The sequence below is a fragment of the Triticum dicoccoides genome, chromosome 6A (assembly GCF_002162155.2).
Source record: "Triticum dicoccoides isolate Atlit2015 ecotype Zavitan chromosome 6A, WEW_v2.0, whole genome shotgun sequence".
Lineage (NCBI taxonomy): Eukaryota > Viridiplantae > Streptophyta > Magnoliopsida > Poales > Poaceae > Triticum > Triticum dicoccoides.
This window is the reverse complement of record NC_041390.1, coordinates 304,290,287-304,307,224: the sequence shown is the minus strand read 5'-3', so window position 1 is coordinate 304,307,224 and position 16,938 is coordinate 304,290,287. Positions and strand designations below refer to the sequence as shown.

At 47.5% G+C, this 16,938-nt stretch overlaps 1 protein-coding gene across 1 annotated transcript in view; it reads right to left on the bottom strand.

The window, feature by feature from the left end:
* The window catches only part of LOC119316811, a 94,400-nt gene that overhangs the window by 28,590 nt on the left and 48,872 nt on the right, over window positions 1–16,938 (bottom strand). Inside the window, exons 36-38 of the mRNA XM_037591201.1 lie at window positions 15,091–15,194; window positions 14,688–14,983; window positions 14,484–14,568 (exon numbers count right to left, since the gene is read on the bottom strand). Of these exons, the coding sequence (XP_037447098.1) occupies window positions 14,484–14,568; window positions 14,688–14,983; window positions 15,091–15,194 (485 nt within the window). The remainder of the gene's footprint in view (window positions 1–14,483; window positions 14,569–14,687; window positions 14,984–15,090; window positions 15,195–16,938) is intronic.

The following is a 16,938-nucleotide window of genomic DNA, read 5'->3' as shown; positions in this document are numbered from 1 at the left end:
GAATCACATCGATGCGTTCCACCTGCGTGTTGAACTTCTGATCCAATTCTTCTATCCTGGTGAACAATTCATCGATGCGGCCGATTTTGTCTCCCAAACCTGATAGCACCTCCAGCCTCTGCATCACCCTTGTCTCAAATGCCTCCATGGAGCCTAGGACCAACTCTGTCTGCACACTGGCCTTGGGAGGAGCCGTGGTGCCCCCTGGATCTACCGCCGCCCAGGTCAGCGAGTACCGGGCGCCGCTCACCGTCTCCGCACGCGCCCTGTCCTCTGCAACCGATCTCCCACGCCTCCACTGCAGCGCCAATTTGGTTGCCGCCTCGGAATTTTACACCCAGCTGAAAATCACCGGGAAACCGAGCGCGTACCTGGATCCGCTGCCGAATGATCTCCGCCGCCCTGATTGCTCTCCGCCGCCGGTGCTGGAACGAAGCACCAGACCCATCGCCTCCACAAACTCCGTCGACGAGCCGGGATTTTACGGGAGAGCCCAACCGAAGCGCCGACAAGCCCAATTCACCTCCCCGCCGCCGATCGCCCGAATCTGATACCAACTGTGATGACCTTACTAGGTAAGGATCACAATCACTAGATAAACCACTCTGAATTTGAATTTTATTACAGAGATGGAGTTTACGTGAGGTAGAAGAAAGAAATGGGGAATGGAGAATTAGACTGGGCGACTATCCTGTTACAGATTCGCTGTCTTGCTCGACTGAACCCTGGTCTATAAGTACACACCGCTCGCGCGGCCACGGCCCGCTGACCATTACACCGCACACGGCCCAAGGCCCAGAACTAGAATACTAAAGCTAGCCTGCTGTGATTACAGCCCCTATTCCTTCGCTGTTCCCTCCTGACGGTCACGGTTGCTGACATACTTCTCACAGAACTGAAATACTATTGCATATTTTATACTCAACATTTTTTATGTCTTGAACACAGTAGAAACTAATGCATTTTTCTTTAGCTTCTCTGCCAAACAGAATAGGGATAGAACTAACAAAAAAAAGGTGAAATAGGTCAATGGGCATTGTTATTATGAACCTTATTGTAACTGCTAGTTGAGACAATGGATTATGGAAATAACAAAGTAGAATTTATAACTACATGTCCCTCATTTATGATAATCTTAAGGTGTAGGCAAGTCTTGCATGTAGTTACTGCCAGGTTTTGAAACCCCACTTATATTAAGTGGCTTCCTGGACTGAAAAAGCTGTTCTTAACATAGCTTGGTTATCAGACCATGCTCGATCTGATTTTCTAAAACCTGGCCTGGTACATCACTAAACTCCTCCATTTCACACAACTGTTAAGAGGAGCAACTTGTTTGTATTACATCCCATGGCCAAGGCCTCCTGAGCAGCCTCGCTGAACCTTAGACGTCCTAGGATCACGCTCGCAAGACTTAGCGAACCTTGATGCCCCCTTTATGGAGGTATGGGAGGTGGTGCGTCGGATGCCGCTAGGGACGGCGCCGAGACTGGACAAATTCACGACGGAGTTCCTTCAGGCCTGTTGGGGGACCGTTGATGCGGAGCATCCTATGGTCATCCCTATGGACCTACCATCGTCTCATGAAGTGCCAAGAGGACCTATGACTCGAGCTAGAGCTAGAGCTCTCGAGACCGAGGTAACTTCTCTCCTTAGTGATATTACATATGATCCTCTCGAGACATGGCTACTACCTAAGTCCGAGATGTTGTGCATGATTAGGTACCAAGAAGACCCTCCCGAAGATGCACGTGAAGACGGACAAGCCGCCAAGTCCACGGATGAAGAGAACCAACGAAAAAAGAAGAAGGCAGCTCCAGGGCCTGGACATCCGGCCCCGCTCCAGCCCGGACATCCGGCCACTGCCCGGAAATCCGGCGCCCGTCACAGAACATACCCGAAGCTGAACCACTTCAGCATGGACATCCGGCCACTCGTGAAAGCCCGGACATCCAGCCCGATGCCCGGACGTCCGACCTCCCCTGTCTGCGCACAATGAAAGGGCCCGAGGCGCATGCACCCTTCGCCCACCTTGACTATATACACTCTTCTCCTACCTACATTTTAGGGTTAGCAAAGTAGTAGCTCATTAGAGAAAGAGCTTTGCTCATCCTGCTCAACCGCTCTTCTTTCACTTCATCCTCATCAAGACGGAGCCGCTCAAGTCGACACTCCGACTACACCATCTTCGGCTCAAGTACACCGACATCAAATACTCTTCGTCGTGCCGCGCGCCAAGATTGTCAAGCCAACCGCAACCCTCTACACGACAACAACTCTCAAGAACAACGACATCGTCAAAACCAAGCTACCTTTGCGCAAGCACGAGAACGGCAACGCCAACGCCGACACGAAGAGGAAGAGCGAGCGCGACTACACCAAGAAGTACAAGATGCAGAGGCACAACGTCAAGAACAACAATTGCGAGAAGCTCAAGCACTTGAGGCGCAACAAGCCCTCCGAGAATCAAGTCGAGCCGTAGCCAACCGAGGCCGACGAGCTCGTGAACATCAAGAAGCGCTTCACGAAGAAGCTCGCGTGCAACGTCAAGCTCGACAAGTTCCTCCACAAGCTCGCCAAGAACATTAAGTTCAACAAGCACAAGAAGACATTGGAAATCCTCCACGACAAGAGCAAGGTGTGAGAGACCACACCTCCTCGTCAAGGACGTCATCATCCACGACCCGAACACAATGAAGAGCAACGCTACGGCAAGCTAAAGTTCACCATGCCCAAGTTCAATGGAAGCAATGACCCCGAAGAGTACCTTTCATGGGCATTGAAGGTCGGCAAAATCTTCCGCTTGCACAACTATGATGAAGAGAAGAAGATCGCGATGGCATCCCTTGAGTTCCAAAACTATATCCTCATTTGGTGGGAACAAGTCATTGAGCGCCAAGAGGCAAAAGGTGAACCACCCATCACTACTTGGGCACAAATGAAGGATGTCATGAGAGCACGCTTCGTGCCAACCTACTACAATCGCGACCTCTTCAAGAAACTCCAACTACTCAAGCAAGGAACCAAGAGCGTCGAAGAATATTATAAGGAAATGAAGATTGCAATGATACGAGCCAATGCCACGGAAGATAATGAGCAAACTATGGCACGTTTCTTGAATGGACTCAATCACCCTATCAAGAAGATCGCCGACTTCCAACCATACTCAAACCTCATCGAGCTAGTGCATCAAGCTACCAAGGCGGAACGTCAAGTGCAAGATGACTTCAAGTATGCCAAGTTCTCATCCAAGTCCTATGGTTTCTCCAACACCCAAGCTTTCAACGACTCCAACACCTTCTACATCAACCAAGCCTTCTACAAGCAACAACGACAAGTCGAGTTCTAAGAAAACTTCGACAACTTCAAGTCATCATCCTACTACAAGCAACTTCAAGCCGAGAGCTTCATCGTCATCAACCCCAACCAATGAGACCGTCAAGATAAGTTCCTTCAAATGCTTCACATGAGGAGGCCGAGGCCACAAGTCCTTTGAGTGTACCAACAAGCGAACCATGATCCTCAACGACGATGGTACATAAGACTCCATGAATGAAGGAAAAACGGAAGCACTTGAGCAAGTCGCCATGCACCGGCAAGTGAATGATTAAGAGGAACAAGTCTTTTGTGATAAAGATTCAAGCCCCGCTCTAATTGTCTCAAAGGTCTTGACTCTCCAACATCAACAAGAAGAAGACCTAAGATGTCATATCTTTCATACCAAGGCCGGCATCAATGGAAGGTCCGTCAAGGTCATCATCGATGGAGGGAGTTGCCATAACTTAGCAAGTGAAGAACTTTGCTCCAAGCTCCAATTGCTCAAGACGAAGCACCCACACCCCTACAAAGTTCAATGGCTAAGCGACTCCGGCACTATCCAAGTCGAGCATAGAGTGCAAGTCTCCTTCAAAATCGAAGCTTACAAAGACACTTTGAAATGTGATGTCATTCCAATGACCGTTTGCCACCTTCTTCTCAGACGACCATGGCAATTTGATAGAGGTGTCATCCACAACGGCCGAACGAACCACTACATCTTCAAGATGAAAGGAAAGGAGTACGTACTTCGCCCTATGTCTCCAAGCCAAATGATCGCCGACAAGCAAGCCACCCATCGTGGAGAGAATAGTGAGATAGCGAACCACCAAAAAGAGAGTGAGCGCCACAAGCCCAAATTGAGTGACTCCACAATGAGCGAAAAGATGAACCTAGTTCTATTTGCCATCAAACGTGAGATAAGAGAAGTGTGTGAGAACCCATCTAGTGTGATACACTATATCCTTTTGTACAAGGACGAGGCACCAAAAGCTAACACCTCTCACACTCTACCTTTAGTGTTGTCTTCTCTTTTGCAGAATTCCAAGATGTTTTCCCCGACGAGCTATCTCTGGGTCTACCTCCACTACGAGGCATCGAGCACCGCATCGACCTCATCCCCGGAGCACCACTTCCAAACAAAGCTCCCTACCGCATCAACCCCAAAGAAACCAAAGAAATACAAAGGCAAGTCAAACATCTCATAGACCATGGACATGTACGGGAAAGTTTGAGTCCTTGTGCCGTTCCGGTCATTCTTGTGCCAAAAAGAGACGGTAGCTTTCGCATGTGTTCCGATTGTAAACCTATCAATGCTATCACCATTCGATATAGGTACCCCACTCCATGCCTTGATGATATGCTTGATGAACTTAGTGGTGCCACTATTTTTTCCGTTCTTGTGCCAAAAAAAGACGGTAGCTTTCGCATGTGTTCCGATTGTAAACCTATCAATGCTATCACCGTTCGATATAGGTACCCCATTCCACGCCTTGATGATATGCTTGATGAACTTAGTGGTGCCACTATTTTTTCCGCATACAAGAGGGTGATGAATGGAAAATCGCTTTCAAAAAAAAGTTTGGTTTGTATGAGTGTTTAGTCATGCCTATGGGTTTATCGGAAGCACTGGGTACTTTCATGCGTCTTATGAATTATGTGTTTCATCCTTACATTGGTGAGTTTGTTGTGGTCTACTTCAACGATATCCTTGTTTATAGCAAATCTGTCAAAGATCATGTCACCCATGCTCAAACCGTTTTGCAAACTCTTCAAAAAGAGCGTCTCTATGCTAACATGGAAAAATGCCTTTTTGGCGTTGATAAGCTCGTTTTCTTGGGTTTTGTTGTATCCCCTAAGGGTGTTCATATTGATGACTCTAAGATCAATGCTATTAAAACTTGGCCACAACCAACCAACTTGCATCAAGTGCGTAGCTTCCTTGGTTTAGCCGGTTTCTACCGCAGATTTGTGAAGGACTTTAGTACCATTGCTTCACCTTTGCATGCTTTGAGCAAGAAGAATGCACCCTTTGTTTGGGGACCATCCCAAGGTACCGCATTCAATGAGCTTAAAAATTTGCTTACTCATGCTCCTGTGCTTGCATTACCCAACTTTGACAAACCCTTTGAAATTCATTGTGATGCTAGTGGTAATGGCATAGGAGGTGTGTTAACGCAAGAGAAGCGCCCCATAGCTTATTTTAGTGAGGAACTTTCCAGAACGCAACTCCATTACCCCATCTATGACAAAGAGTTATATGCTTTAGTGTGAGTTTTGCATGAATGGGAACATTATCTTCGCCCTCATGAATTTGTCATTCATACCAATTATGAAACGCTTAAATACCTTAAGGGTCAAACTAAGTTGAACAAGCGTCATGCTAAATGGAGTGAATTCATTGAGTCTTTTCCTTATGTCATCAAGTACATTAAAGGTAAGAAAAATGTTGTGGTGGACGCTCTTTCCCGCATATGCATGCTTGTTACTCAACTTGAATTGGATGTCATTGGCTTTGAGCACATAAAAGACTTGTATGCGCATGATCCTACTTTTGATATTCCTTATGCCAAGTATTCGACGCATACCTCTTGGGATCGTTATTACATCAAAGATGGATATCTTATGAGAGCTAACAAACTTTGCATCCCCGAGTCTTCTCTTCGTTTGTTGCTTTTGCAGAAATCTCATGGAGGGGGACTAATGGAACATTTTGGACGCGACAAGACATTCGCTACGCTCTCCAAGAACTATTATTGGCCCAAGATGTTCCGCGACGTCAACCGCTTCACCAACCGATGCTCTACATGTCGCAAAGCTAAGTCTAAAGCTCAATCTCATGGCCTTTAAATGCCTCCCCCAATTCCATATCAACCATGGGAAGATATTAGCATGGATTTTGTACTTGGATTGCCTAGAACTAGAAATGGAAAGGATGCGGTATTTGGTGTTGTGGACCGATTCTCTAAGATGGCACATGTTGCCAATCTCTTTTGTAGAGAAATCTTACGACTACATGGAGTGCCAAAGGCGATTGTCTCGGACCGCGACGTCGAGTTCTTGAGTTACTTTTGGAAGACCCTATGCACCCAGCTCGGAATCAAGCTACTCTTCTCCACGGCGTACCATCCACAAACCGACGGCCAAACGGAGGTGAACAACCGCACACTCTCCGCTCTACTTCGCGTGCTAATCAAGAAGAACATCAAGGAGTGGGAGGAGTGTCTACTATCGCCGAGTACGCCTACAACCACACAAGACACTCAATTACCGGCGAGTCCCCCTTTGAGGTCGTTTACGGTTTCAACCCATTGTCACCATTGGACATTCTCCCTCTACCACTACAAGAGCGCACGAATATGGACGCGAGTGCCCGAGTCAACTATCTTAAGAAGATGCATGAAGGTACAAGGCACACCATTGAGCGCCAAGTACAACGACTTGCGACCAAGCTCAACATCAACAAGCACCCCATGGTGTTCAACATTGGAGATCTTGTGTGGCTACACCTCTGCAAGGACTGCTTCCCCCACGAACACAAGTCCAAACATCGACCACGAGCGGATAGACCCTTCAAGGTGCTTGAACGCTACAACAACAACGCCTACAAGATCGACATTCCACGCAACAAGTACTCCGTGAGCGATATCTTCAACGTCAAAGATCTCTCTCCCTACCATGATGATGAAGATTTCGATCCGAGGTCGGATCTTTCCCAAGGGAGGGGAGATGATGCGGAGCATCCTACGGTCATCCCCATGGACCTACCATCGTCTCACGAAGTGCCAAGAGGACCTATGACTCGAGCTAGAGCTAGAGCTCTCGAGACCGAGATGACTTCTCTCCTTAGTAATATTACATATGATCCTCTCGAGACATGGCTAGTACCTAAGTCCGAGATGTTGTGCATGATTAGGTACCAAGAGGACCCTCCTGAAGATGCACGTGAAGACAGACAAGCCGCCAAGTCCACGGATGAAGAGAACCAACGAAAGGAGAAGGCAGCTCCAGGGCCCGGACATCCGGCCCCAGCCCCGGACATCCGACCACTGGAGAACTACAACAACGGTCCAGCGGCCGAAGCTACAAGACCCGGACATCCGGCCCCGGCCACGGACATCCGGCCACTGCCCGGAAATCCGACTCCCGTCATAGAACATAACCGAAGCTGAACCACTTCAGCCCGGACAACCGGCCACCCCAACCCGGACATCCGGCCCCTCGTGAAAGCCCGGACATCCGGCCCGACGCCCGGACGTCCGACCTCCCCTGTCTGCGCACAGTGAAAGGGCCCGAGGCCCGTGTACCCCTTCGCCCACCTTGACTATATATACTCTTCTCCTACCTACGTTTTAGGGTTAGCAAAGTAGTATCTCATTAGAGAAAGAGCTTTGCTCATCCATTACAGATCTACTCCATGAGAGAGACCGCGGCCCCTCTTCGGAGAAGATCCCCTTGGATTCAAGACCCCCTTTTGGGTGGCCCCATCAAGACCTCCTTTGGAGAAGAACCGGTTACCGTGTATCGTCCCTTGTTGACTTTAGATCTGGTATCTCCCTTTGTGTTCATGGATCTAGCACATGTGTGAACTAATCTCGTTGGTCTGAGGGTTTCTTTTGTGTTCCCTTCATGTTTTCCCCTTTGTGTTCTTCGTGTTCATCACGGGATCCACTTCTTTCATGAAAGATCGGCCGTATAGGGTTCCACCCTACATCAACCGTGAAGGACGATGTCATGGATGCTTTCGCCAAGTTGCACTCTTCTGTGGGCGCGGGTGTTTGAGGGTCTGAATCAGGCCCTCCTAATCCTGCTGCCCAAGAGGCCAGACGGCTCGGCCGGTCGGCCCGACGGATTAGCCTAATTCACATCTTCGTGAAGCCCGTAGCCAAAATCCTGGCCACCAAGTTGTCGCCGAGATTGGGGGCGTTGGTCGAGGGGAACCAGTGCACATTCATCTCGAAACGTTGCATCAATGATAACTTCATGTTGATACTTGCACCAGTTGGGGGAGCCTCGCGCGACTAGCTGTCTTGGGCGTTTCTCTACGAGGTACTGCTAGGGTTGGCTTTGGCCCACGCTTCCATGAGTGGATTGCCATCAATGGTGAGCCAGGGCCGCCGGTTTGGCACCACAAGGGCCTCCGGCGAGGCGACCCGCTTTTCGTGATATTGTTTGTGTTGCTGATTGACACACTCAACATGTTGTTGGCCAAGGCCACGGAATGTATCATTTATACAATCTTTTGAAGTTTATTTATACAAACTTTACAATCAAAAGGTTTTAAGCTTAGTAGAACTAAGACTGAGTACATGAGGTGCAGTTTCAGTACTACTAAGCACGAGGAGGTTAGCCTTGATGGGCAGGTGGTAACTCAGAAGGACACCTTTCAACATTTAGGGTCTATGTTGCAGAAGGATGGTGATATTGATGAAGATGTGAGCCATGAATCGAAGCCATATGGATAAACTAGCATCAAGCTTTGGCGTCCTCTGTGACAAGAGTGTCACAAAAGCTAAAAGGCAGGCTCTATAGGAGGCTATTCGACCTGTGATGTGCGACACATAATGCACATGCTGAGATGGATATGCGGCCACACAAGAAAGGAACGGGTCCAGAATGATGATATAATAGAGTTGAGGTAGCATCAATTGAAAAGAAGCTTGTCTAACATCATCTGAGATGGTTTGGACATATACAACGGAAGGCTTCATAGTGGAAGATTAAGGCATGCTGATAATGTCAAGAGAGGCCTGGGGTAGGCCAAACTTGATATGGGAGGGTTCCATAAAGAGAGACTTGAAGGACTGAAATATCATCAAAGAACTAGCCATGGCCTTCTCACGTGCCCATTGTTAGAGTACTATATATATAGCCATGTAGCCTTTTGTATTTACCCCATTGTATAAGGGGGTTTCTGCATATTTCCTGCAACTGTACATGTATATATACTTGCCTATGGCCCCATGGGAATACAAGTTGCATATTTCCTAACATGGTATTAGAGCTAGGTTAATTTTTTGCACGCTGTAACTCATGCTATTGATCCAACCCGCGTCGCCACTCTCCTCTGTAGCCACCGTTGTTTATCTCTTGCCGCCGACTCTCCACGTCCGCTCCAATCTCCTGTAGGTCAACGCTCAGCCTGCTCCTTCCAAGGATCAATCCATCCGCCCATCCCGATCGCGAAGACCGCTGCCGTCCCGCTCGGATCGCGCAGACAGCTACCCTCCCGCCGTTCTTTCGATCGAGCCAAGCACGAATGCAGGAGCATTTCCATCCGCGTGCGTGCTCGTCCTGTCCTGGTCAAACGGGCTTGCCCCGATCTGTTGGTGTCTCCCGAGTGCGTGCTGCTTTTCATCGCCGCTACCGCTGGTTTTCTGTAGCCGTCTCCTGTTGCTAGCGCCGGCTCTCTGCGGTTCTCATTGGGATCCTCTGGTACTCGCGTCAGTGCTTGTTGGTGCTTTAAAAAAAGGAAGGGCACAATGTCTACATCGCCAGGCTACGTTGCAGTTCCTCGTCGTTTGGTGATCTTTGATGGTACCAACTACATCGAGTTCGTCGGCTTCATGCGCATTCATATGCGTGCCATTCGTCTCTGGGGCGTTCTTTCTCGCGAGGTCGCCTGTCCACGACGCCCAGTTCCTCTTGTGGCCCCTACTCCGCCGACGCCATCGGTTCTTGCTGCAGATGCTAATCAGGCTGCGAAGGATGCGGCTAAGCTTGCTGATGACGCTGTTGTTCGTGCTTATGATGAGCAGGGTTTGGTTTATGAGGACGCTCTTCACACTTATCATGAGGCTCTGTCTACTTACACTCGGTGGCTTGATGATGATGCTCATGCCGCCGCTGTTCTCAGTGCTAGTGTTCTGCCTTAGTTTGCCTCTGAGCTCCTGGGCCTCCCTACTGTATTTGAGATGTGGACCCAGCGTTATCAGCCTTCTGGTGATGCCTTATACTTGTCTATGGTTTGCCAGGAGCATGCTCTTCAGCAGAGTGACTCCACTGTTGATGATTTCTATGCACAGAGTTCTGCTCTCTGGCGTTAGCTTGATTCTCTCCGCATTGCTCGTTGTCGTACTTGCCAATGTTGCCAGGCTGTGCAGGCTGATTTGGAGTTCCATCGTGTCTACGAGTTCTTGTCTCGGCTCCGCAAGGAGTTTGAGCCCAGGCGCGCTCAGTTGTTTGCTCATGGCCGTATTTCTCTCATGGAGGCGCTTTCTGAGATTCGTGCTGAGGAGACTCGCTTACGTGGTGCTGGTTTACTCGAGGTTCCCTATGTGCTTGCTACTCGAGCTTCTGCTGTACCGCATGCTGCACCGACTACTCCCCACTCCAGTGCTCCGTCGCTCTTGCCCACTCCTACTGGTAGTCAGGGTCGCTCTCGTCCTCACTGTGACTACTGTAAACAGGATGGTCATGTTGAGTATCAGTGCTTCCAGAAGAAGCGACACATGCGTAAGGCGGCGGAGATCAGCTTCGGGGACTTCTACTTCGACATCTTCAGCCTCCACCTGGACTGAGCAGGATATTCTGATACTTGAGCGTCTGCTTGCCGCTTCAGGCTCTTCTTTGACGGGTACAGCTGGTTCTGTAACTGATACTTCCCGCATTGAGCAACCACCCTCCACACAGTCAGGGTACATCCTTATGGGTTCTGGACTCCAGAGCTTCTTTTCACATGTCTTCTCATTCATCCAATTTGTCCTCTCTTAGATCACTTGATTTTCCTGTCCATGTACTCACTGTTGATGGTACTCCTCTTTCTGTTGCTAGTCGAGAATCTTACCACTTCTTACTATGTTCCTGATGGGAATACAAGTTGCATATTTCCTAACACCCATGACTAGGTTTCGAGATCTTACGGCTTTGTTGTTGTTGTTATGGATGCAACTTATCTCTATTGCATAGCCCATGGGGCGTAATATTTACATAAGACTTGGGCATGTGGGAAGCTATCAGTCGAAAACCCAAGAGTACTCAACGCCCAAAATAGTAGCCGAAGCCCAAAAAGAAAAAGAACAGAGGCGCCAATCTACAACCATTCCACACCAAGTCAATGCCCAGAGCAGCGGCACGCGGCCCTGACACCAGATCGTGGAGGCGGTTGGCTGAGAAGAAGGGCGGGCGAGCAGCGGCCTAGCGGTGCCGGAGCTGGCGGGGCGGAGTGGCAAGCTGACGGACGAGGCAGAGCAACACGAGTGAAGCACGCTAAGCCTACGGGCGGAGCGACCAGGGAGAGCAACGAGACTGTTCATGTGTTGACTTCCCATGTCACATGTGAGAGGGGGTGTTGAAGTGTATATGCACTTGCCCCAAGACCACTTAATTATATGTTGGAATGTTGCCGTTTGTGTGATGCATTTATTCTAATTAATTATATGTTGTAATGTTGCACTTGGATGATGCGACTGTTTTGTATTCATTCATCGCTGATGATATGCTGAAATTCTTTTTTTATTTGTCAACATTGTCTTCCTTTGCCGCTTTGTCTTTCAGGTTGTTGGCGCCATTGCTTCGTGGGGACGTGAAGGCCAAGGCCACTTGCTGTAAGGGGTAAATGGTCATGTATGGCAGCAGGTATTGTTATATTAGTGTCTACTCCCTCCGTTGCTAAATATTTGTCTTTCTAGAGATTTCAACAAGTGACTACATACGGAGCAAAATGAGTGAATTTACACTCTAAAATATGTCTATATACATCCGTATGTGGTAGTCCATTTGAAATATCTAAAAAGACAAATATTTAGGAACAGAGGGAGTAGTATAGTATTTATAACACATTGTAGTCAACCATTAGCTAACAATCAGTCGCAACCAATCCTAACTAATCTTGGTTAATCCACAAGTTAATACCCCGACAGCTCGACTCGCAATATTTATCACGGAACTACCAAAAGAAGTTGAAAATTTGAATATCTTTGTTGCACTGAGAACTACTGTTCTAAACACTTTTATATTTCTTTACAGAGGAAGTACATAGCATTCCTACCAGGAACTACCGGATTACAAATTTGGAATTTGATAAAGCACGGAAATTCAAATCTAAAACTCATAATATCAAGAACTACCGGATTATGAATGTGATAAAGCACGGAATTCGAATCTAAAACTCCTATCTCACTGGGTGACGTCAGCCCTAGAAGTGCCCAACGACTCAGTGAAATTTTCGCCAAGTCTTTGCCTAGTACTTCAGCACTGAAGTTACTTTGTGCTACCGGACATAGCGTGAACTAAACTCATTTAGCTACCCGTACACTAGTTTAGGGTTTAATCCCACACTCCTTCATGCCCATACTGCTCAAGCTCTTTCGCCCCTGTCGTAGATTTCGACCCTCTCCATGCTCCTTTCTGGCCCATCGCCTCGTTGGAATCCTCGCTGGAACCGGCATTCTTCTCCATCGGTCGCCCCCGTCACAATTGCTCCGCCAAGTTAGGGCGAGCAAGGAAACTGACCTCCTCCATTCAATTCCTCTGGTCAATGAGTAATCCATCTATCCAATTTCACATTTATTCGTACAAATCTTCAAGAACTGCACTTCAAAGCCCATATTTGGTTTCAAAATTGCGTGATTAGTCACTACAAGCCTAGAACTTTCAGATAGGGCACGCTCGTACTACAAAAGGTCATGTGGTAGGGGCTACGCCAGCTTGTGGTGAGCATAAGACTTGGCTCGGATCTAACAGAGATGAAGGGCGCTAGTAGTGCCAATCCATTGAGGAATTCACTTCATGTGGATTGCTACATGGTTGGAATTATCACCTCATGAGCATATGCAACAAGACTGGAATGATTAACTCATCCATCAATTCGTTGCCACACTCAGCTTGAGGACAATCTTTGAAGACATTATCTTGGATGACCAACATGAACTAATACACTTCAAAAAAAAAGAGTTAGCAAATGTGCTCAAGTTGCCAAGTGCAAGTGATCCTAAGAAGCAATGTGTTCATAAGAGGCCCCCTCACAGGAATCTAGTCTGGAGTAGCTCGATGACAAGAATAACTTCAAGATGGAAATTTGATGCGGAGCACCCCATGGGTACCGCCATGGATCCAAAGCCCTCAAGCTCCAAGTGGACCGGTTACAAGATCTCGCGCACGTTTGTCACAACCCTGAGTCGGGACGTAACAAATTGATACCGAACAGCACAAATAGGTTGATACAAGTGTCCCGGGTGTATGAATCAAATTCATCAAACCTAGGATCACTGAGGGGATATAATCCAGAGAAGATAACTAAAGGATGGGAGAAGCATAGATCAAGGATAGAAGAGCAAGAGAGGATACATGGGGGAGATATACTCGTCTGGCCACGAGGGGGAGGAGTGAGCCGAGGAAGAAGAAGTGGGCCTGTTCTGTTCTGATTGATGCCTCCCTTCTGGTGTCGCTGATTCTTTTATCATCTCCAGCGCCAGCACACGCCCAAGACCAATTGGGCCACAGCCCATGACAACTAAGCCTGGTGCAGCTACATGCACGGGTATGACAACATGCCATTGAAACCGAGGTGACTTCACTCCTACTTGAACTCCTGATTCATTTGGATGAGACATGGCTACTACAAGCCGAAATGATATGCATGGTTAGGTACGAAGGCATGCACCATGGAGAAGAAAGGAAGGCAGGCCAAGTCCCAAGCGAGGAGCAGAGATTCAAAGAAGAGAAGGAGGAGGAGCAGGGCAAATTTTGCACTACCGAACAGTCCCGTGAGTGCCTGTATGTCGGCCTCGACCTTCTGGGCCGACAAGACTATCTGGTCCGACCGACCAGACTGGCCGATCGGCGCCTGTGCCTCGAACGAAACCTTCTGGACCAACCAGACTTGTCTGTTCTTGCGCCAAAGAATGCACTGCCGGACTGTGCGGTGGCTCTATTTCAGACCAATGGCATGATACTCTGCATCAGACCTACATTTCACAGCGGAAGAATGATCTGAATGGCACTGATTCTGGATGTACTACCAATCCAGATATAGCCGATTGTTGGACAAGCAAGAACTCTAGAAAGTAGCTGCATTCAGTCGCATGCCAATCCTAGTGTTTATCTGGGTCACTGAGCGCACAGACTGATATGACTATCAAAGTTGCTGGTACAGTGCTACTAATACCCAGCGCACACTTCACAACAGAAAAATATTGTCACCAGGTGGCAGTTCTCAGAGGGAAAATTACCTTGAGGACACACAATCACCCAAAATAACATAATTCGAAGGAGTTTGTGGCCTCCAGAAGGTGAGATTGTAACCAGGTAGATCACCTACAATATATGATTGATCAATTAAATTAACAGGGGGTGTAACCAGTTGAACAAAAAGAAACAAAAAAAAACACTAATGTGTCTTGCAACAAAAACTAAATGAACTAACACACAAGTACCTTCTGGTGACGCCCAAACTCGCTTAAAGTTGGTGCAAGAGACCAGTGGGTTAATATTGCCAAACTGCAAAGCTGCAAGGGTCTGATTTTGCAGTTTGAGCATGAGAGAAGCAACACCGAGAGAAAGATGGATGCATATTTCTGAAGATGTCAATATTATGTTTGTCTTTTCACTGACTGAAGTATATTTCCAGGAAAAATCTACTGGCTCAAGAACAAGAAGACCGGAACCAGCTTCTATTGTCAGGTCTTTAACGCCCGATCGAGCCCATATGTCTTTTTCTTTTGAAGCATACCTGTTTACATGTAAGAGTTTATATCAGTAAGGAGACAAACTAGTAGGTCTACAGTGACATAAACGAAAAAAATGGTTTAGTAGTGGAACTAGAGAGAAAAGACAAACATGAAACTGAAATCCATCTTGGCACGAAGAAGCTTCTCGATGTGCAAGGAATCATCCATTGTTAACTTTGAACTGTCATAAAAAGTAAATTCTGGCGAGACAACCTGCACATTCCCAAATAAAAATGTGCACCATCAAGAAATCATACCACAAGGAATCTGTATGCCCCCAACTCAATAGATCACTGGCAAACTACCACTGTTATGAGTTAAAGAAAATGTGCACACACTGAATCCTGGACCTCTGGTCGAAGATGCATCTCCTGAACATGACAGTTGGTGGACGTTAGATATATATTAGGCTTATTATACCATTTCGTATTACCATGTTGGATGAGGGGTTTCATGCATATATGTACCATGTACCATGTTGAGTGTGTTTTCTTACGGCGGGCCACTGATTCTATTTTCAAATTTCTAGCCTTTCTGCAGCACTGGCACCCACTCTCTAGACAGTGGGACCGGGACCGGCTTGGCGGCATGTTGGACGCGATGACTGAGAGGACAACTTCTTCCTATGCCTCATAGTCACTGATCTACCGGACACTTGGTGGGTTTTTTCCTCTTTTCTTTTAGGGCATGTTTGTGCTGTTGCCCCAGCAGTTATCTTTACTTTTCCTGCACTTGGACCTGTAATCTATAAAGCGGGGTGAAGCCTGTTTCAAGATAGGAATACATGTTGTTATTCCTGTTAATGGTTTAAGGAAAAACAATTTGATGATTAGGAAGCTTGAGAGCTTTATGAAGCAAATATGTAAATGTGAAAGATTAAGTGCTTGGTGGAGAACAGGTGGATTCAGGAGAGCGTAGTGACCTGAGCATGATATAATCTCAAGTCCAATGTACACGGAGGTTCGACGCATGGATGAACCCAAGGTGATGAAGAATATTCGTCAAGGTGGAGTTTGTTAAAATTGTGTTGAATGTTTGTACAAGGTAGGTTACAATTGGATTTGAATTTGGACTTTGTGTACATAAGGGTACAAAGACATGTTCGAATAGGACACCTGTATCTTAGGACTCTTATATAATGAGAAGGTAGACACAAGATGTAACCTATGCCAACATAATAGCACACACACGCAGGGGAGCCGGCGTCGTGTGCTGGGGCCCGGGCGGCCGGGGTGCGGTATTGTAGCGGTGTCATGGAGAGGAGCGCCCATAGTCAGGACCCAGGGATGTAGCCACCATGGTGAACCTCGTTAACAAATCTCGGTGTCGTGCTCGTGTGATTGCTTGGTCCTCGGATGATCTACTATGCGCCTCGGATTAATACTAACACAATTTGATCATGATGGGTACTTGGATGATGTGGTAACATAGGAATGATTGTGTACTCAATGGAGACTAACCTAATGTGCAGCTGATCCTTAAGCAAATACTGGAGGAAGGACATCTCTGAATTTTGGCAGCAGCTAGGAGATTAGCGCGCTTGAGGCTACTGTCTACCAAGGCTGTCTAGTAGTTTATTTGCTTTGGTCGAAGTCTCACCTTGCTGTCGCTGGTGTGTATGGTTGTAGTTTTAAACTGTCAGTAATGCAATGATACACAGATCTCATGTGTATTCAAGAGGGAATAAAAGATTAAGTACAGATAGCACTTCAAATTGTAATTGAGATTTTGCAGTGCCATGGCCACCAACATTCACTTGATGACCAGCATCCTGCAACGTCCTGCACAGGAAGCCTCATCATGCGCCAAGTCTGGGGCTAGTAGCCAAGGAATTCACGGTCAAGACTGGTCACGTGTGCCTGCCATGCCTAGAAACCCTGCCTTCACCTCATGCTCTATTACCAAATAGCAGTGCTCCAATTTCTTCCACACTCATTCTCTGGAGGAAGCAACCTGC